This window comes from Falco biarmicus, chromosome 8, assembly GCF_023638135.1.
Source record: "Falco biarmicus isolate bFalBia1 chromosome 8, bFalBia1.pri, whole genome shotgun sequence".
Lineage (NCBI taxonomy): Eukaryota > Metazoa > Chordata > Aves > Falconiformes > Falconidae > Falco > Falco biarmicus.
This window is the reverse complement of record NC_079295.1, coordinates 19,520,865-19,541,401: the sequence shown is the minus strand read 5'-3', so window position 1 is coordinate 19,541,401 and position 20,537 is coordinate 19,520,865. Positions and strand designations below refer to the sequence as shown.

The following is a 20,537-nucleotide window of genomic DNA, read 5'->3' as shown; positions in this document are numbered from 1 at the left end:
GTGTCTGTTTGTTTGGGCAGTGTGTTTTATATTGTGCCTCACAGTTAACGCAAATAAGTGCTTTTGTTGCTCACTTGATTTCAGTGTTCCTTTTTACTCCAGAAACTGTATTCTTTTGTGGCTGTCATGAATATTCTTGCCATCTAACAATATGTGTAGGTGTGGCTTGTATTTAAACCACAGAAAAAAGCATCAACATAACCCTAAAATTTCCTTTTCTAATGCATCATTTTGCTTTACTGTTTCCAGTCTGTTGTTATCCTACACGTGTCACTTAGATGATAAATTATCTATAATATATTAAAAATGCTTGTTTTTCTTCAATATTCTCTAGCTGGACAACTGATAGTAGCCATGACTATAAATATGGCTCTGGTAGATATCTGATCTTAAACTTTATAGAACAATTTTGTATTAGGGAATCATATCTATTTTGAAGAATCTCTGTAACATGGTTTTGACTGCAAAAGAATAGCTATCCTTGGTGTCTTTGATCCATTTTGAAATGTTACTAGGATCTGTAGGTATATATTACTAGCTTAGTGATCAGAAAGCTTTAAATATACTGGTGTATTTTGTGTAAGGAAATTGCTGAATTCCTCTGGTTTAGAATTTCCTTTTTATTCTGATGAGTGTTTATCTTTTTACTGGGTATCTTTTTGCTGGGGTGTGTGTGTGTGTCTTTTCCTGAGGAAGAAATGGGAATGGGGGATAGGAGGAGAAATAGGAGCTAGTACCTGGGACTTTTTCCCCACTATTGCCATTAGTTTTCCCCCTGTTACTAATTTGGGGCATAGAGATAGCACTAGAGAAGATACATACCTTGTTGATGGTTTGTTGAACATCCATGTGGTGAAAAAGCATCAGAATTTTGAGTCCCTCAGATCAAAAGAGCGTGTGAATCATCAGATCTTTAAGGAACATGGTTCACAACAAGACTCTAAATGTGCTGCAACTGGTCTTTCAGATCTTTCTCAGAATCTCCTTGCAGCACCTCTTCATAACGCTGTTCTGGGATAGCGCTCAGAGGACATATATACAGACAGCTACATATAAAATAAAGAATAAAATCAGATGTCATAATAAGTAATTATTTAGAGTAAAAGTTGACTGTTTAAAATTGATGATCCTGCAATACAGATGGCATTTCATGTACCTCTTTTCAACAGAGCAGATCAAGCAGACAGCAGAGCAAGTTACTCTCAGTGTAGGTGGAACAGACTGTTGCAGGCATTTTGTTTGAATTAATGAGTAGTGAGGGCTGCAGACTGAACATAAGAAGTTGGTTGAATCTAGCTGTTTTAATAATGATTTGGCTTATGACTTCTCATTGTGCAATGAAATCTGGACTTCTGACTTTAGCTGTATGTCAGATAAGAGAGGGGAGGGCAGTGTCTTCCATTAATTGCTAAGTAAATGTAGTGGTGCCTTCAATAGTTAAAAACCAACCAAACCACCCCCCCAGAAAAATCCCTCTCATCTGTGGAACCTTTCTGCTGATTCTTGTAGGGGTTTTTATTTTGTTGTTTGTTTTTTAATTCTGCTTCTGCCCATTGTTGTTCTTGGAAACAGACTAACAATTCCTTTCCCTTTTACTGGGTTCACCTTCTTTATATTTGCTGAAAATGCAACATAACTTCAAAAGAGCTAGTGCATTATTGCTGGTACATCTTGGTGTTTGCACTCCTTGTTCATTAACTTGAAGTATTGTATTATACAGTCCTGTTGAAAGTGAAGCCCATTTGATCTTAGGCTGCAAAATCTTGATATTGAATGAAGTTTTATTTTCACTGCAAATGAATTAAGATCAAGGAAAATACTAATCAGTAATGATTATCCAGCGACAGGAAAGAGAATGTTGTGTGTTGAATGAAGGCTCTGTTCTTCTTGTGAGATGTTCAGCCCTCTTCCCATTAAAGTTAATGAAGACACATACACCTCCTGGGTAACATGACTCATGGTTAAAAACCGTTCTCTGCTTATTTGTTATACAGCTTCCATTACACAGCATTCCTGCTTATCAGTCTTATGATAGTAAGAAAAGCCACCAAACCCCAGAAAGGAATACACAACTATATTTCAATAACAAAACAACTCTACAACTTCAGGGATGGAAAAATGGAGTTTTAAACGAATTAAAACTGAATTACCATAGGAGAGTATATTTCAGTGTGAAGCGGAGAGCCTGTCCAGGCCTCGTCTCCCTGTTGAAACCCGGTGCAGGTAAAGCCTTTTTTGTTTAGTGCCTGGATGGAAGTAGTGTGGCTGCATAGGAGGGAGGGGGTTAATACAGCTGTGCTGTGCCAGGCCTCTTGCTTCAAATGTTAGGACTTGCTGGGAGGAGGAATGTGGATGTTGAGACTGCCTCTGTTATTACAGGTTCTTCTGAAATCTTTATGCAAGTAGTGTCAGAGTCTTGCTTAAAAGGCTGTCTAAAATGTTCAGGATTGTGGAAATTCTCATAGCTGTCCTGAGGTTATAGAGCCTGCAGCTCATTATGTTAAGATATGTATTAATTGCTTGTGCAATTGATGTCCTTATAAATGGTCTTAATATATTCCAGGAAAGCGCATTTAGAATTGTCTGTTCTTAGTCCTGAATGACAGAAGGATGTTTGGGCAATTTAAAATTGTGTTACACAGACCAACTGCTTATTTACTTCAACAAGTAATCAAATGAATGTGTAAATCATGCATGATTAATTGCCCTTGACAGATTTGTGATTTTTTTTTTCTTGAGTGTGTGTGTGTATATGAGCAGTGGTTTGTTTTTTTCTCTAGGCAAAACATTAGCAGAAATTTGAACTTGTTGCTGAGGCTTGAACAAAGGCTTAGTACTGAAATGAAAATCTGACAGTCTTTTTTTTAAAGAGAATAAAAGTTGGAATTCTTCATGATGAGAAATGCAGTATCAACATAATCAATCTAGCACATTGCGTTGTAGCTGAAAACATGCTTAAATCCCAAGCCATACAGGTACTATTTGTGAGTGAAACATCTTTCATATAGTTCTAAGATGAAATTACCCCTGAATGAATAGCATCTTCATTTATCTTCAAAACCTGTGTGCTACCAGTGAATCTACTCTTTCTGCATTCTACAACAAGAATTACATTATACCATTAGAGCAGTGTTGTGCTGCAGTGTAAAATAGATTGTTTTGGAGAATGAACGTGGCTTTGCTATAAATTACATTCACAGGTACAAAGGAATTTGTTATTTTGTTTAAAATAGTCACAAATATAATTAAGCTCTTAATTTATGTTAAACTACACATGTGGCCATTACCATAACTGGATTAGGAATTTAATCTGTCACTCAAAGAATGATACTGAACAGTTTTCATTTATAACCTTAGACACACTATTTCAGTTACAGGGTCTGCAGCTGTTTGATATGAAAACTGAATTATTCTGTAGATTTGTTCATGGTTTTTAATTTTAAAATGTGTTCCTGCAATAAAGTAGAGAATAACTCTTTAGTTGTCATCACATATTGTCCTTTGTATGCTCATGAAATAATGCAAAAATGAAAACAGAAAACGCCTTTCACTCTTTTTCACAACAGTATTGTATAAGTGCTTTTAGAAGTGCTGCTGAATAAGAGGTGGCTTGGAGTGCCTCGTTCTTTATTAAAAACTAATCATGAATATATCTTCTTCAAATGAAGCCTGGAGTGTGCCATCTGAAAATAGTGTTGCTCATGTGGGGATATAAGTTGTGAACTATTTGAGTCTTGACATAAGTAATTTCATTCTTGCCTCTGATCTCAGAAACTGCAATCTGGATATGATTTACATCAAATTGTAACTAATTTTTAATGAGTATATGTGTTTTGCTCATATGTATTATTGTGCGAGGGGACTGAAGGGGAAGGGAAGAGCATTGTGGTGGAGCTTTGAAAGGGTGATTTGCTGCCTGATGTGTATTGTATTTCCAGCTGACAGTGTCCAAACAGCCCTTCCTTAGCTGGGGAGAGCAAAGAGGAAGGGAGAACAAGAGTAAGAATGGCATCTGAAACAATTAACTGTAAAATACAAACGTCCTCCCTCCTGTCTCTTAATTCTTTCCCATTGTATTTCATGCACAGTCATTTTCCATCCTTGTCATCATAGGAAGACACAATGGCATCCCTTTCTTGCATTGTTTCGAGGACGGCAGCAGTAGCAGAGACGAGAATGTCAGTTGTGTGAGAAAAGGAGGAAGGGGAGGGTGGGGTGAGTTGCCCCGCGGCTGGCTGTGATTTCTGGGCTCTGGGCTTTTGAATTGGGCTAAGGCAGCAGAGAGGTGATTGCTCTGATTATTTTTTTAGATACCTGAAATCCAACATATTACCTACATTTTGAATTTGAAATTGGTCAGGCTATAAGAAAACAAAATAAGCCTTAAATTGATTGTGTCCTTTAAGCAATGCTGTTGTAACTGTACTCTGTAATTCTGGCAGGAGGTGTCACCTGCCATGATTGAAATGAATGATAGGCATAAGATTGGTGATTAATACTGTAACAAGTGTCACCTCAGAGCTTCCTATCAGCCCTTCTGCACATAGCTGCTGATACTTCATTTTCTCGCAGCAAAAATATGAACTGGCTTGTTCCATGCTGACTTCGAAAACAGAGTGGCTCATGCTACTCTTGGGGAGGAGAAGGCAGTGCAATGCAAACCATAGTCCTGTGTGGATCAGCTTGTGGTAGAGCAGGAAAGGCGCTGAGAGGCTTCTCCATGCCTTTTCTTCAATTCGTTGTCCTCACTTCCACAGTCTTTGTTCCCTAGTCTAGAACAGTAAATACTGGGAGGGCAGGGAAAGACAGACATAATTAATCTGGTGGCACCTTTTTATCTCCCTCTCCTCTATTTTCCCTCATGGACTTGCAGCCCCTCTCCTCCTCCCTGTTTACAGCAAGATCTCCCATTAAAAACAAGGTGCACAGAGGCAGTAGTAACTTTGTAGGCTTGGTGCTTTCAGTCTGGAAGAAGAGAGACAGCATTGCTAGAAATACATTGTCCACATTTCTCCCTTTCCCTGGTGCTGGCAGAGTAGCTGATGCTACAGGTAGAGGGGCTGAAAGAGCATGAGAGGGGAGACTGTTGGCCTGCAGGGAAGAGAGACAGAATAGGGCTGTGTTGGAGAGAAGCTGAACAGACCCCATTAAGCTGAATCTTTATTTTGTAATGCCTTTACCTGTTTCTTATATTAACCTCATCCAAAGAAAGGACACACTTTGTTCCAGAAGTAAATTAAGTGTTTGTAGTAGACATTATATTAAACATAAGTTACTAAACTGGACAGTTTTCCAGGCATCTGCTCCAGTCATTGAATGCTGATACAGCACAAGAAATCGGGCCCCTATTTTTAAAAGTACAGAAATGCAAAGAGTCAATGGAACATATGAATAAAAGAGGCACTCCTGCTGATGCCAGGGGAATAAACCCAGTTCTTCCTAACTGAGATTTCATTATCCTTGTTTTATGCTGCACTAACTAGTATGAGCCATGAAATTACTCATTCCTTTTAAAAGCCTGAGTGTTTTTGTTTGATGTCCTTCAGTTGCAGTGAATGCCATAGATTTATGCCTGAAGGAAGTTACCTTTATTTGTGTAAAGTCTATTGGGAAGTAATTTCTTGATCTTCTGTAACATGGGCAAGGGGATATGAGAACATTAATTTCTCCTTTTTATCCTATTTGATTCAAATAGTTAACTCTTTGGATAGGTGTTAAGCGTTAAAAAAAAAAAGTTTATCCTTTCCAGCAGGAATTCGGTTCTCCTTTCCTTGCTTAGAGTTTGTTTAGGAGAGTTCTTTTCAAAGTATCAACAAACATTTTCAGTGAACATCTTTACTTTGGACTGGAAAACTTTAGATGAAGTAATGTGTACCAGTTTTACCACAGACGGGAGAGATAATTGCCAGCCCTACCCCCCGCCACCCCTATTCTGAAGAACTGCAACTGCTGTAGTATTATTGCATGAGAATCCTAGGTGCTGGAGGAGATCCAGGTTGTAGCCTACAATAGTCACCCTGTTCGTTCTTTGGCAGTACATTTTTTTTTTCCAGAGGAGAAAAGAGTGGGAAATCTAATGCTGTTCTTTGGAATTACAAGTCAAGGTATGACACGCTATGCTCAGTTAAATGTCTTGTTTCTAGTTTTGTTGTTACAGTCTTGCTTACCATTTTTAGGTGAATTTTCACAAGGGCTTGATTAACTAGCTTATGTCACTTGGAATTCAGTTGGCCCCTTTCAGTCCTTTTTTAAGTTGATCAGTCAAATTTATGATGTTAGCAATAATCTCTGATGTACTAGAATAAGCATGGGCCCTTGATCTTTCAGATTGCTCAGCTTTTGATGCTGTGTCTTTGAAGGGGTGTTGATATCTTCATGAATCTCAGCAGAACTGCACTGGGGTGGTTTCAGCCTTCAGCCTTTTGCCCTTCACTCCAAAAGCACTCAGAGGAGCTAAGCTCACTCCCTTTTGCTGGTTTCTCTGACAGGAAGAGTAAGGGTTTATTTGCCTGCTCAAATTATATGTGTGAGGTACCCAAAGGGAAATGAGATGCTCTGAGCTGAAATAATCAGTGTTTCACTGCATCTTTTATCAGGGTTGGAAGCCATGACAGTCTGATACCATCTGCACACCAAATGTGTTGGTTCTTGACATTCTATGTGAGCGTCAAAAAGGGAACAAATCCTCCCTTGATCACTGGGCTAAAGTGTTAAATGAGATAGAGACTCACAAAAATTGCTGCTTTGTCCTGTATTCTCTCTGTATGATTTCTTTGATCTGTGCCAATTTCAACTATTTTGGTAATACTTCATGCCACTTACTATCTAACATCAGTTACTGTCTAAAATCTGATTTTGCTAATTGAATGCATCAGAAAAAAAATTTTAGAGGCTTTCTGGCAGTGGATATTTGTAAGAATGCATTGGTCATGATCTTTGTCCATCTCTTTTTCTAAAAGAAACCATAATTTCCATAAATATGAAATGCATTCACTGTGCTTGAAAACTTGAAAAGTCAAAAGCACTTATGTTGCTAATACTTCCAACGCTTTTCAATGACATCAGTGGAAGAATGTAAGTACTCTCCTAGCAATGCAAATTGTAAGGCTTATTTCTTAGTCTAAGCCCTCATAGTTTGGGATAGCACTGCCTCTTTTTATCAGTTGCCATATATTTTTCAGTGAACTTGAAGGCTCTCCAGTTGACCGTTAGTTTAAGCTGAATCAAGAAATGGATACTGGCCTATTTCTCTAGGTAATGATTAGTTCATCAGTGTAGATTCAGTAAGGATTAAACGTGTCTCATATCGTGGGGCTTTGCTTCCCTTTCCTGCTGCAGAACAATTTTTAAAGAGCACTTAAAACTGAATAGGTCATGCTTTGGATGCAAATTACAGCTCAGCATATTGGTCTTTTAATTCCCTGGGTGTCTGTCTTTTTAAAGATGTAATTGTGGGTTTAATTTTTTTATTTTTTATTTTTAGGTTTATGGTATGGCACAAAATGGTTTTTGTCTTCAACTCTTTCACTGTTCTGTTTTCCTTTGGTTTTGTGTTTCATTACTATTGCATCACTAATCTTAAAGCCAATCCTAAATACAGACGAAGATTGAAGTGTAAAGCTGTTAACACGTGGATGCTGAAGGGATAGCTGGAACAGGCCTTGTAATGCTTCTGGAGAGGCAGCCCCAGTGGCCACTGTTCCTGAACCCCACAGGAGGACTGCTGGGGTGAATGCAGAACCAGATGGATTTGTCCAATTTTAGTCTCGAATCACTCTTTAGTTTCCCAAGCTCAGTCATCTAAAAAACATTCATCAGAACTGAAGATGAGTATTCCAAGGAAGTTTATTCAGGTTTTTGGTTTGGTGTTTACTTTAGGGTCATCTTTTAAATTTTTTAAAAATTATTATAACCTCACTGAGGGTGGACTGACTTCTAAGTTTACTAGAATCTGTGCTTTATTATGCAGAGTAGCAAACATTTTGTTTAGTTAATATTTGTTCCCAATTTAGAGCTCAGTTCTGGCTCAACTTCCTCTCTCCTCTTTTCTCTTAGAAGTGTGAAAAAGGCACATGGTCCCGGCGTGTTTGCATTTCTGAGATGCCAAAATGGCAATGTATTCTCAATCCCCTTTGCACTAGGCCAGAGGCTGAGGTAGAATTTCCCTGCCAAATGTAATAAAGGTTGATATTCTTTGATCTATGGATGTTTATTGAGAAGGAGAGAGAGAAAGGTCAGATTCAGATTTTTGATGGAAACTTGGCTGAGCTCTTTACACTGAAAAGATTTTATTTATAGTTCAGCCTCTATGTTGAGGACTGTTTTTCACAGTCATGAGCTGTTTTTGTTAGAAACCTTGTACACACAGTACCAATGTATGATGTGATGTACAGTAGGCAGTAATTTGCTGAAGCAACTCATGTAACTGAAGCGTTCTGTGCCAGTGTGTCTCATTTTTGACATGCTGATATGAAAAAGTAATAGTTCTCTGATTCACCTCCTTTTGCTTAAATATGTCTCTGTACTTAAGTTATTCATGTGTTGCCCTAACTCCAGTGCTGTTCAGATTTTTTTCTTCTAAACTTGCAGTGACAATAGTACATGGCAGTTATAAAAGTAATTTCTAGCTTAATGCAGAATTGGAGAGTTATTTTAGTGCCTTACTGCAAAACAAATTCATTTAGGAAGCCTAGACCAAATGAAACTTAACATATTTTTGAGATGAATTTCAACAACTATGGACTAAGTAGTTGTCCTGGTTTAACCCCAGCCGGTAACTAAGTACTACCCAGCTGCTCACTCACCCCCACCCCTCGGAGGGATGGGGAGGAGAATCAGAAAAGAATGTAAAACTCGAGGGTTGAGATAAGAACAATTTAATAATTGAAATAAAACAAAGTTAAGAGCAATAATAATAATAACAATTATAATGAAAAGGAGGGAGAAGGGAGAAAAATGAATCCAGAGGAAGGGAGAAAAGAAAACAAGCGATGCACAATACAACTGCTCATCACCTGCTGACCGATGCCCAGCCAGTCCCTGAGCAGGGATCTGCAGGCCCCAGCCAACCCTCCCCAGTTTATATACTGAGCATGACGTCCCATGGTAGGAATATCCCTTTGGCGAGTTCAAGTCAGCTGTCCTGGCTGTGTCCCCTCCCAGTTCCATTTCCCCAAGAAACTGAAAGGTCCTTGACTTGGTATAAACATTACCTAGTAACAACTGAAAACATCAGTGTGTTGTCAACACTGTTCTCACACCAAATCCAAAACACAGCACTGCACCAACTTCTAAGAAGAAAATTACCTCTCCTGCCAGCTGAAACCAGGACAGTAGTATGGTAGAAGTTCACTCTGCTCCTCCCACCCAAAGAGGAAATTCTTTGGAGCTGTTGTTTGATGCCATCAGCTCCACTGCAGCACAGTACTGTTGAGATGATGTTAGCTACTGGTAGAAATTTCAGAAGAACAAAGTCTGTGTACCAGTTGAGTTAGAGTGTATGTTTTTGGTGTGTTAGATTGTGCCCAGCAGCGGCATAGGAGCATGTATTTAATAGAAACCAAAGTCTCTGTATTCTTCACTGTTTCCAAAGAAGTTGCATATGAAGCCACCGTTTGGGCAGAAGACATGATGCATTTAACAGTAGCTGGAACAGCCTGGACTTTACTAGGTCCTGCAGAGCCAGGAGGCAAAGGAAGAGACCCTGGGCTGAAGCAGACCAATGCCTTAAATTCTTGTTTAAGAATTAGTCCTTTGGGTATTCTTACTGTTTGCATGGAGTTCGAGATGCTAAGACAGCAAAAGCTCAGTTTTTGGTTGACTAATGGGTACACAGACTTAGAAAGTGGGGTGGTGTCAAATGTGGCCAGTACCTTGTATCGTCTTTGGTTGATAGTTGCATCCTTAAGCAGCAGTGGAGGTTCCAGCTGGGATTAAACACTCTAGATACCAATTTATTGCTAAATAGGGCAGGAGCTGCAGTATTTGGCTTATGTTGATGATGACTAGTACTCTGTGTCTCTGTCTGCATGTGCATGTATAGTAATTGGCTTCGGAGTAGTGCATTAAGTTAAAGAGTTACGCTGAGGACATCAAAAGATGTTAGAAACCAGGTTTCTGGTGGATTTTGCAGAGCCTCCATGGTTCTGAGGCAGCCTCTTGTCAGCCATAATCAGTGTCGTGTGTAGCAGCTTGTGACCATAGTTTCTTGCTTTAAATTGGGATTTGAATTTAAGTCATCTAAACCTGCAGGAGCCAAATGTTGTAATGGACTGTGCAGTTGTTGAATTTGGTTGGAAAAGGACCAAAGCTTTTGGCTTTTTTTTCCCTGGATTGGGTTAGGTTTGGGAATAAAGGGCTTGGAAGAGCACAGGAGAGAGGAGAGCGGGGGCTGTTTGGCTTGTTTTGTTTTTTTCCTTGATGGATACTGCATAAACCACCAAGTTAGGAACAGGACTGATGCCGGTATCAGTTCATGTCTTATGGTCTCATTTAGTGCAGATGTGGGTAATCTCAAGGTTAAGGTTTAGGTTACTTTGATGTCTATGATTATGGTCTCAGCATCTAAAGCTGTGAGAGTGCAGTTTACTGCCAGGTCCTGCAATTTGAAGAGGTAGGAGGAAGCTCATGTAGAAAGTGCCATGTTACGGCAGCATTTTTCTTCATGGTGGTAACCGTCTTGGTGTATGTTTTTTTGACCTCAAGCCACTGTGGATAAATAAGTATAATTTTGGAATCTGGAATTGTGACCTGTCTAATTGCAAAGACAAAAAGAATGGTAGGACTTAGCTGAGTGGTGAGAGACTCCGGAGATTAAGAGGTACTTTACTGGCCATGTTCTGTCCAAATTACAAGTATTTTTTTTGATATTTTGGTATTTCAACAGAAGCACACTAAGGATTTTGTGGTGATGGTAGGTGTTGGCAAAATTGTATCCTACTGAGAATGCTTTGAATCTGAGGTTACAGATAGAAGCAGTAAATCGATCACTTACGCTCTCCATGATTCACATAAATTAAACATCACAAATACTTCCTCCCAAAGCAGGCTTGTGCTCTGACAGTATCATAGAGCAAAACTTCTGGCAGCTATTGTAAATATAATGTAGGAAGGTACTGTAGGTGTTCGCCATGTTACACCGCATGAACTTGGTTAGCCGGCTTTAGCCAGAAGAAGCAAGTACTACGATTTTCTGGAGGGGCAAAATGTCACTTAATTTTGTACAGCCACAGCACTAATTGTGTCTGTCAGATACTGCTTCTCTCTGCTTATGTTGAAAAAACAGGAAAAATAGATAGAATTCCAGTCAGTGACTGGATGATAAAACAGTTGTCTAAGGAAGTTAAAACCCCCCTTGTTTTTCTTTTACCTACCCTTCTTTCTTCCTAAAAGCAGTATGCAAGGAACTATACTTCATAAGCGATACTAGGAACTGCTAAAACATAGTCAAATGCATTGAGAATAATACATTTGTTTGTCACTGGTCTATTAATGCTTTTAAAATGTGACTCTTTGTTTCCAGGCCTTTTTGCAAATGTGCAATCTGCCAATCCGGGTGGTTTGCAGGGCAAATGCTGAGTACATGTCCCCATCTGGTAAGTGTGGCCTTCATTAAGATTACTACGTTATACCTCCATTTTGATACCATGGCAACTACGCCTTGTCTTGCTGATAACAGTCGGTCGGTGCAACCGTGCGCGGGTTGCCTTCCCCCTTCCTCTTCAGTGCAGTTTCTCCTCTGCAAACAGTTAAAACAAATGCAAAGTAACAGTGGCACGGTGTGTAACTGTGCCTGTGAATGCGGTACCCATACAAAGCATTCAAACAGTTTAGATGCCTGGTGGAAACCTTTTCTCAAATGCCTGAGAGTGGTTGTGTCCTGAAATAGAAAGACATATGTTTCCAAAAGTGGCTTTATTCTGTATCCAGGGAATGTTCCAGTGAATGCTGTTATATTTTCCCATTGCTGGGGTGAGACGACGCTGGAGAAAGATTATCTTTTGTTACCCTGTCTGGGATATGATGCCAGGATGTTGATACAGGAGAAGACTGAAGGGTGCATTGTCGCTGTTCAGGGTGATAGAGGATTTAAATCTTCCTCTGATCCATGAGTCTGGCAGAACATCCCAACTCACCAACAATAAATAAAGCATTAGAAGGGTACACAGCCTGCCTTTTGCTGGGGATGACTGGTTGCCTAAAAACATCCAGAGGCCAGCTTCAGAAGGTTAACTAAAACCCAGAGAGAGTTGCTGAATGCAGGGCACAGACGTCTGGCAGTCCTTGCAGACTGTCCCAGATTTTTGTTTTGTGAGGAGGTGCTGCTTTACTGATTACCTGGCTCTGGTGACTGCCACGTGGAAGTGCTTGTCAGTATATGTCTGTCAGCTGCATGGGTTCTGCTGCTGCTATTACTGATATTTTTGTCAAAAGCAGTGGAATTAAGCTATTTAAAAAAAAAAACAGTTGCCTGGCAGTAGCAAAAAATCAGCAAAATATGGAGAGAGATATATTATTTGTTGGTAAATAAAGTAGCTTTGAAATGCTGAATTCATGCACAGAGGAGCATCTTGTGTGCGCAGGAGTAGGAGTGGTGACAGTTGCATGTTTTCATTTCTCTGCCACTTGCACCCCATGTCCACACTTTCTGGCATCTGACGTTGTAATTGGGTTTGAACACTTCCTTCTTCTGAAAACAAGGAGCATGAGAGGGAAAACGATACTGCTTCAATTTAAACGTAGGTAGAAATACATGTATTATTTTTGCCCTTACACCTGGAGTCCCTACTATTTTTATTCACTTGCCACATGTTCTGTCTTTATATTGGTTCAATCTTTAATGATAATTCAAACAAGGTTGTCATTTATTCCCTTCTCCCTCCCCACCACCCTCTGTCTCGCAGCAGCAGACAAAGATCTGCATCTCATCTTTTTTGGGGAAGGTTATTTATCTCATAGTTGTCATAATGATGAAACCCATTCTGAGGGAGTCAGAAGCACGATACCAAAGAATTGTCCTGGTATGTGAAGTACAGTCTGACTGAAACCACTGAATTCTGCAGCACAGAGAAGACTCTGTTTCCTTCTGCAACCTGCAGTGTGCGGATGCAGATGAAGCCTTTCTTGGTGTGGTGCACTTCATTTATTACCCTTAGGCCGATGAGCCAGTGAGAAGTGAGTGTTTGAGCTAGGCCAAACAGTAGGTATTTTGTCTTTCATTGAAAAGAGTGAATGTATTGCTAATAACATATTTGGAGTCAGGCAGGTACCGATCTTGCTCTTTGTGCTGTCTATGGAGAGCAGAGTTTGCCCACAGTGAGAGGTGGGAAGGTAAAAGGGTGCAGTGCCCCACTGCACTGGGCAGGCTCATTTACTGCCTTTGGGTTTGAGGACATTTTCTGTAATACAAAACATCCAGCATTTATCTCTGGTTTGTGGATTATTTCAATCATGTAAATAATGCTAAATGATTTATAAGTTTGGTGTTTATCAGTTGCACTTGGATGAAGATTTGCAGAGCAAGCAACCTGGTTAGGGTGGATTGGAGCAGGAGTCCTCAGCTTCACACGCTGAGAGCTGGGAAAAGGGGCATATGGCAACTTCTGTCATACTCCATGGCACGCTGTGTGTGACAGGGCTTCCTCTTGTACCCCTGCCTGCCTTAAAGCTTTGGCTTGGTTCTGTGTGTAAGAAAAGTTACCAACCAGAGAAAGACTGTCTGTTTTTAGCCCTGCTTCACACTGGGCTATCAGGGCTCAGCTTCATAGACTGAATGTTGAGCCTTCCTAGTGTTACCCATTTTTGCTTCCATGATGGTGAAGAAGCTCCTTCCTCTGCCTGGCCCTCCAGATGGAAAAGCTGAGTCTCATACTGAGAACCTCTTCCTGACCCCAGGACCACGGGAGCTTGAAAATGCCGGCTCACAACTAGAGAGTAAAGACTGGGGCAGCCAACAGGAGCCGGCTGGCCCAGTCATTGGAAATCTAAAGGACCAGAGGAGGGAGAGTCAAGACCTTGCCTTGCTGAGTGTGCATTTGCACTTCCCCCTGCTTGCTTTCCTGGGCATAGTGCCACATCTCCCATCATTTCAGCAGCCCTTTCCCTGACAGTGGGATAGGAGGGAGGATGGGAACACGCGTCGTAAAACTAGCCAAGGGCTCTGTCTGCTTTCCTGGGATTTCCCAGCTGTACTTCAGAGATACGTTGAATTAAGTCTTTCCGGCAAACCAAAATCCATTATTAAAATACAAGTCAATAGATCTCACTCAGTAACTTTGAAATACACAATTGCAAGTATTGTATGTAGAAAAGGTTTAGGAGGAGGAAGATGTTTGTTATTACAGACATTCACCAGGTGAGCTATGCATTAGAGCTTTGCCTGTGCTCATTTGAAAAAAAAAAAACAAACAACAAACCAACCCCTAAAACCACTGATGCAATATTTAATTGCTTTGAAAATTGTAAATTATGTTTTACAGGTATAAAAAGCTCTTACTAAAATACATTTCTCATTTTACAGGCAAAGTTCCCTTTATTCATGTGGGAAATCAAGTAGTATCTGAACTTGGACCCATAGTCCAGTTTGTAAAAGCCAAGGTAATAGTACATTGTTTTCAGAAATTGGTGAATAGCATGTTAGTCCTGCTTAGCATTGTGCTGAATTGATGTGCTCTTCTGGAATGTTACTTATTTGTTAAAATAGTGTAGAAATGTAGTGCTGTTCTAAAGAAAAGATACCCTGGCATAGAAGTTTGTTGAGGTGGAGACGTTTTTCTTTGTCATCTACTCAAATTCTGGAAGCAAATTCTATGCAGAATAGCTGCATAGCAGTGCTAGTTTCTGAGAACGTTTTTCTACATGCCCTGTCTCAGGATCTCAGAGCTCTTAAACCCAGAACTGACTGGTTTAAATTCTGAAGTGTCAGGTACTGTTCAGATTTGCCTTTGCCTCCACCCCCCCCCACCCCCCCCCCATATTTTAACCAACACTGTCTTTTCACTGAGCAGTTGATAAAGCTGTATCACAGATGTAAATTTGTGTTTACTTCTTGCCACAGAGGTACACTAACCTGGGGCTGTGTGCTCAAACTGTGTTCATCTATAACTGGTAATAAGTCTGTATTTCTTGTAGGTTAGCTATGTTACGTTAAAATTTTTATTTTTAATTCTAAAGGATACTGTATGTAAAAATAGCCTGTGTATTTTGTTACTGAGCTATGTAAGAGATCAGGGTCTGAGCCAAAGCTCATTGACTTTAGAGGTCCTTGGGTCAAGCATTGCTGAATATTCCAATACTATTTCTTACACGTTTGTCTTTTTCTTTTTTCTCCCCCTCCCCCATTTAGGGCCATTCTCTCAGTGATGGGTTGGATGAAGTCCAAAAAGCTGAGATGAAAGCCTACATGGAATTAGTCAATAATATGCTCTTGACAGCAGAGGTACAGCAAACTGTAGTAACTCCACACACTTACATAAGTGACTATAGGCAAGAAAGCTTGAGGATGTTTCTCTGTATTGGAAATGCTGCTTATTCTTAGGTGAGGTCAGCAACTTTTGGGGTGAAAGGAAGCAGGAATAAGTTCTCTGTGCTCTATAGATTGCTTGCTGAAATGTTCCTCTAGACACAAGCTGCCTGTATGATTCCCCAAACTGAAATGTGTCATGTATCTGTAGATGTAACCAACTGGAAAATGCCAGTGGTTCCTGGGGTCCTACCCCAACCCACAGCTGGCCAGGCATCCTGCGATCACCTTCTACAGTGTGTGTGCTCGCGTGCCTAGTGGGAGGCTGGGGTCCTCTGCGGTTTGTGTCTGTGGCCAGTTAACGAGATGCCATCCCAGCATGGGAACTGTGTTGGAAATGCTGGTGAGCTGCAGGTGGCTGAGCAGCTGAGGGCTGGTAACCTGTCCACGGAGCGTGTGCAGCGGGAGTGGGCTTTTGGTCTCAGCTTGGTCCTGGTGCTGGTGAAGTAAGGACTAGCAGCTGAGCTTTTGCCTTCCAGTTCTAATTTCTTTTGTACATTCAGAGGTTTAACAGAAGGAATGAAATGGAAATTTAATCTAATATAGAAAAGAAAATTCTACTAGTGAGAAATTATTGTCTCTGGATTCTGCTTTATTAGGAAGTTTTAGTAAGTGTTCTTTCTGTTCCTAGCTCTATCTCCAATGGTGTGATGATGTTACAGTAGAGGAGGTGAGTGGTTCTGCAGCATTTATCTTAATTAAAATTTAATGAGAAAACACTTTCGCTCACAATTGCAAGTCCCTACTCATAAATGAAACATTGAGGTTTATACCGTTAATGATATGGTCTTTTCACTTTAATTTCGCTTGCATATACATTTTAGGGAAGTTGTGTCATTACTGGAGTTAGCTGACTGCAGAACAGATGCGGGTTTTGTATGTGTTTCTGAAGTAATAGTTTTAAATGGTTATGCTGCAAACTATAAATTCTGCACAAATAATTACAGCATGTCATACAACTCCCTTTCTCTTTTACAGCTCCCTTTCTGATAGAAGTATTTGAACATTAGCTATTTTATGCATAGAGGTATCTGTATTTTCTTATATGATAACACGGTACCTTTCTGTTTCTCGACAAAGATTACTCACCCGAGGTATGGCTCTCCTTACCCGTGGCCTCTTAACCGCATTTTGTCATATCAGAAGCAGTGGGAGGTAAGGCGAAAGATGAAAGCCATTGGATGGGCTGGAAAGACACTTGAACAGGTCAGTATGAAAAGTGAAGCTTTTTTAGCCTGTTTTATTTTTTGTTTATTTTTAAAGGCTTTGAAGAGTAGCACTTTCTTGAAACAGATGTAGGAAAAATATATATTCTGTACTTAAAACATTATCTAGAGTCAGATATTTGCCTTCATCAGCAATAAATCTTACATTATGTGCAACCCGATGGCGTGGGAGGAAGGATGTTTTACCATGAGTCTACATTTCTGGTGATGTTAGTTTAGGCAGTAGTCCTGAAAATAGGTTTTAAGTAATGGCCCCCACTCTCTGTATGGTGTGGGGCACACTTTGCAGGATTGTGGCTTCCATTGTCAGAGATGTAAAAAAAAACCCCAAAAGCAAAGTAGTTTTGAGGTGTAAATTACTACTTTTCATTAAGCTGAGTTATCAATGTTATGGGAAGCACTTAATCAGAATTGCCTTACATCAAATGTTAGATTAAATAACTCTTAGCTACCTGCCTCCTGTGTAGGTTTGATGACTGACTGTAGCAGCTTCTGATGTGCCAGCATTGTATGTACCGTGTTCCCACTGTCAGTGCAAATAGACGAAGGAGGTTATTTTTTGCAGTGTTGGTATTTCCCCTGACAATACCGATCTTTTATCTCTTGTGTGTTTTGATAGGTGCTTGAAGATGTAGATCAGTGTTGTCAGGCTCTCTCCCAGAGATTAGGAACACAACCGTATTTCTTCAATAAGCAGTAAGTTACTCTTTACTGAAATACTACATCCAGGAATGTGAGATACAGATATATGGAAAACTCCTGACTTATTTTAATGCTGCATGATTAGTTGCAGACATAGAAATGTGTGACTGGAATATAAACATGAAGTTTCAGAAATAAGTAATTAAAGGTTTTAAAAGGAAAGTTTATATAAGTTTCTGGCATTTATGATTTAGTTTTAATCCTGCTTGTCTTCTCTACAGTGTCTACCACAACCTATGTAGGGTACAAATGTACACCTTTATACTGTGAGTTTCTTATTAAAAATTATACATTTAGAGCTTTACTCTAATTTCTTGGGTAACATTCGTTAATAGGTACAGGGGAGTGAATGTATGTCATACCATCCTGAGCTGGGCAGCTTGTCTTGCCCTTCTTAACACCAGGGGCAGTTCTGAATGAACTGAGCTAGCGTGAGGGTGCCTGTGAGTTGTGAGGACTGGGGAGGAAGCTAGCCTTGTGTCAGCAAAGTGTCAGTTGCGAAGTGAAAACTAGAATTCACATTCCCAGGGGAGAAAAAAGGAACAATCTGGCCTTCATGGGATGTCTTCTGCTCTCACCAATTTATTCCAATTGCAAAATGCTTTTTTTCCCCTTTGTTTTTTTTCTTACCAGTATTTTAAAAACGTTACAGATTTAAATGACATCACATTAGCTTCTTCTTGTCTCCTGCACGTAGAGAAGACTAGAAATGCTCAGGTCTGGGCTTCAGTTAACTACATCTGGACAGGGAGATGTCTTCAAAAGGCAGCATACGGTCTTGGTTACTTTTCTGTGTGTGTTTTTGCCCCTTAATCTTTTCCAAGTTGGGTGGGTAATGTAAATTGAGTGGATACAGAAATACGCATTATAGAAGAAAAGTTTGAATTGCATCTTCTCAAATCATTCTTAAACATAGTATAACCTAGATAAAACATTGTTTTATGCTTTTTTTTTTTTCCCCCCTTCCTCTTAATTTTGTGTGAGATAATAGCTGAGGGTCTTATTCTTCTGCAGATGTATGTGTGTATATATATATAAAAAAAAAACCAGACCCAAAAGACATGACAAACACTTGCCCTTGTTACAGAACTAAGAGGTAGAGTATGGTTTGATACTGGATCAATACCTCTGGCTGATCTGGGAAGTGTTATTTCCACGGTACCAAAAGCAAAGAAAGATGCGATACTGAGAACTAGCAATGTGCGTATATACTGTATACACAGTTTTCGTGCATTTGGCAAATTCAGTGTTGCCTGGTTTCTTCCCTGTTCTTCAGTTGTGTGGCTCCCTAAAAATTATTCAGAACAGCAGGATTTTTCTTGATTAGAACTTGTCTTCCAAAATACCTGTTCTTTTTTCTGTTTGTTTTTACAGACCGACTGAATTAGATGCTCTGGTATTTGGACATCTGTTCACAATCCTTACTACTCAACTAACCACTGATGAACTTTCTGAAAAAGTGAAAAACTACAGTAATCTCACAGCCTTTTGTCGGCGAATAGAGCAGCAGTACTTTGAGGGTCACGATAAAGACAGCTCCACAACTGTTGCAGCCCGATCTGCTAAGAGGTCCTTACTGAGATAAGTGTGTTGTTTGGTGGTTGAGGTGGATTGCATTTCAGTTTTGGGCTTTGTTATTCAATTAATTGATTTCTGAGAATGGAAATGTGTGTTAGCTTTTTAAAACTGCCAAATCATTGTGGAGAAAGAAAAAACTCTAAATGCAGTTTTTGTGTTGTAGAATATACCATGCATATTTAACCTGAAACAACTGTATGGGCACTTCAGTTTTACTAGCCTGTATGCCACTTACTCTAAAGTGACCTTGGACAAATACTGTATCTGGATAAAAAAAATAAAATACTTTAAAAAGTCTCTCTCTGATTTTTCTAAATGCCTTTGTAAGTTTTATGTTTTAAGGTTTTAAGTTTGCCTGACAGCCAAAATTCATTCAGAAACTGGTGACAAAAACGTCTTGGAGCTCTGCAGCACACAAGTGATGTGCTTTTACTGTCAGTTCTTATTTTGTGTCAAAGTGGCTCCTGGCTGTCATTACTTCTTATGTGTCCTACCTCTGCTTTTATTTCTTGTTCACCTTCAGGTTTTGGATTTACATTTTTTCCCCTTCCTATGATTTCCCTGTTTTAATCCTCAGTTTGTCTTGCTTTTTAAGAAATGAATTTGCTAAGTAAGTGTATGTTTCCCCTTCAGTACGTTAATGTTGCTTCTGAACTTTGATGTACTGGCTGGGGCGGTTCCTGTAGCAGAAGGACGTGGTATGAGCCTGTGGCTGGCATGCCTTGGTCCTTCTGCCTCCGTATCGCCCTATGGTACACGTACACACAATATACTACAGCAGTAAAGAAATATTGTGGTATGCCCAAACCCCTGGCAACGTGGCGCTTTTCAAGGGGGAGTTCCTGTGTGTAGCCAGGGGCTCAATTTCACTAGTATTTCTTTGAACACATTAAATGGCACCACTCTGTTCTGCTTTGTCAGTTATACTTGACACTTTTCCAAAAGCACCAACAACTCCATGAGTGTGCTGGTGGCAAAACCAGTCCTCATGCACTCAGGAAGTCCTGGGCACAACTGGGAGCCAGCTCAAGCTGTTTGACTTAGTAAGAAAACAAAACGGTTCCAACTATGAAACGTATTCTTTTGACTGTACTCCTCGGTGTCAAAATACTTAATGGCTTGAACTGGTTATGCAATGGTCATGAGGTTTTTGGCTGCCATTTCCTTCTCTCTTAAAAACAGAACAGGAAACAGCTGTGTACCTTGGACTGGCTGCTCTCCCTCCACGGTGTGGCTCATGAACCACTACTGCTTACTCACTCCTACTGCCGGGGACCACTCTTGTCAGCTTGCTTGCAAAATAGAGCTGAATTTTTACTGCCTGCTTCTTGATACAGGATGTAAGTATCAATGTGTAAGGGGGGCTTGGCCTTCTAGCAAATAGCTCTTTGCCATGAGAGGAAAGTTAACCTTGTCCTGCATTTCAGTCTTAAAATTCTACGTGTGCACATTGAACATCAACTCTTGACTGCTTAGTGACAGTTTCTGCTATCAAAGTGGTTGGTAGCTGA

General features: G+C 40.0%; 1 protein-coding gene across 3 annotated transcripts in view; it reads left to right on the top strand.

Moving 5' to 3' along the window:
- Positions 1–19,323, top strand: part of MTX2 (metaxin 2) — a 76,336-nt gene extending 57,013 nt beyond the window's left edge. For all 3 annotated transcript variants that reach the window (XM_056349007.1, XM_056349006.1, XM_056349005.1), the window contains 7 exons: positions 11,522–11,594; positions 14,519–14,595; positions 15,344–15,436; positions 16,152–16,190; positions 16,601–16,726; positions 17,366–17,442; positions 18,823–19,323. In XM_056349007.1, the coding sequence (XP_056204982.1) occupies positions 11,522–11,594; positions 14,519–14,595; positions 15,344–15,436; positions 16,152–16,190; positions 16,601–16,726; positions 17,366–17,442; positions 18,823–19,033 (696 nt within the window). In that variant the 3' untranslated portion in view covers positions 19,034–19,323. The remainder of the gene's footprint in view (positions 1–11,521; positions 11,595–14,518; positions 14,596–15,343; positions 15,437–16,151; positions 16,191–16,600; positions 16,727–17,365; positions 17,443–18,822) is intronic.
- Positions 19,324–20,537: the final 1,214 nt, after the last annotated feature.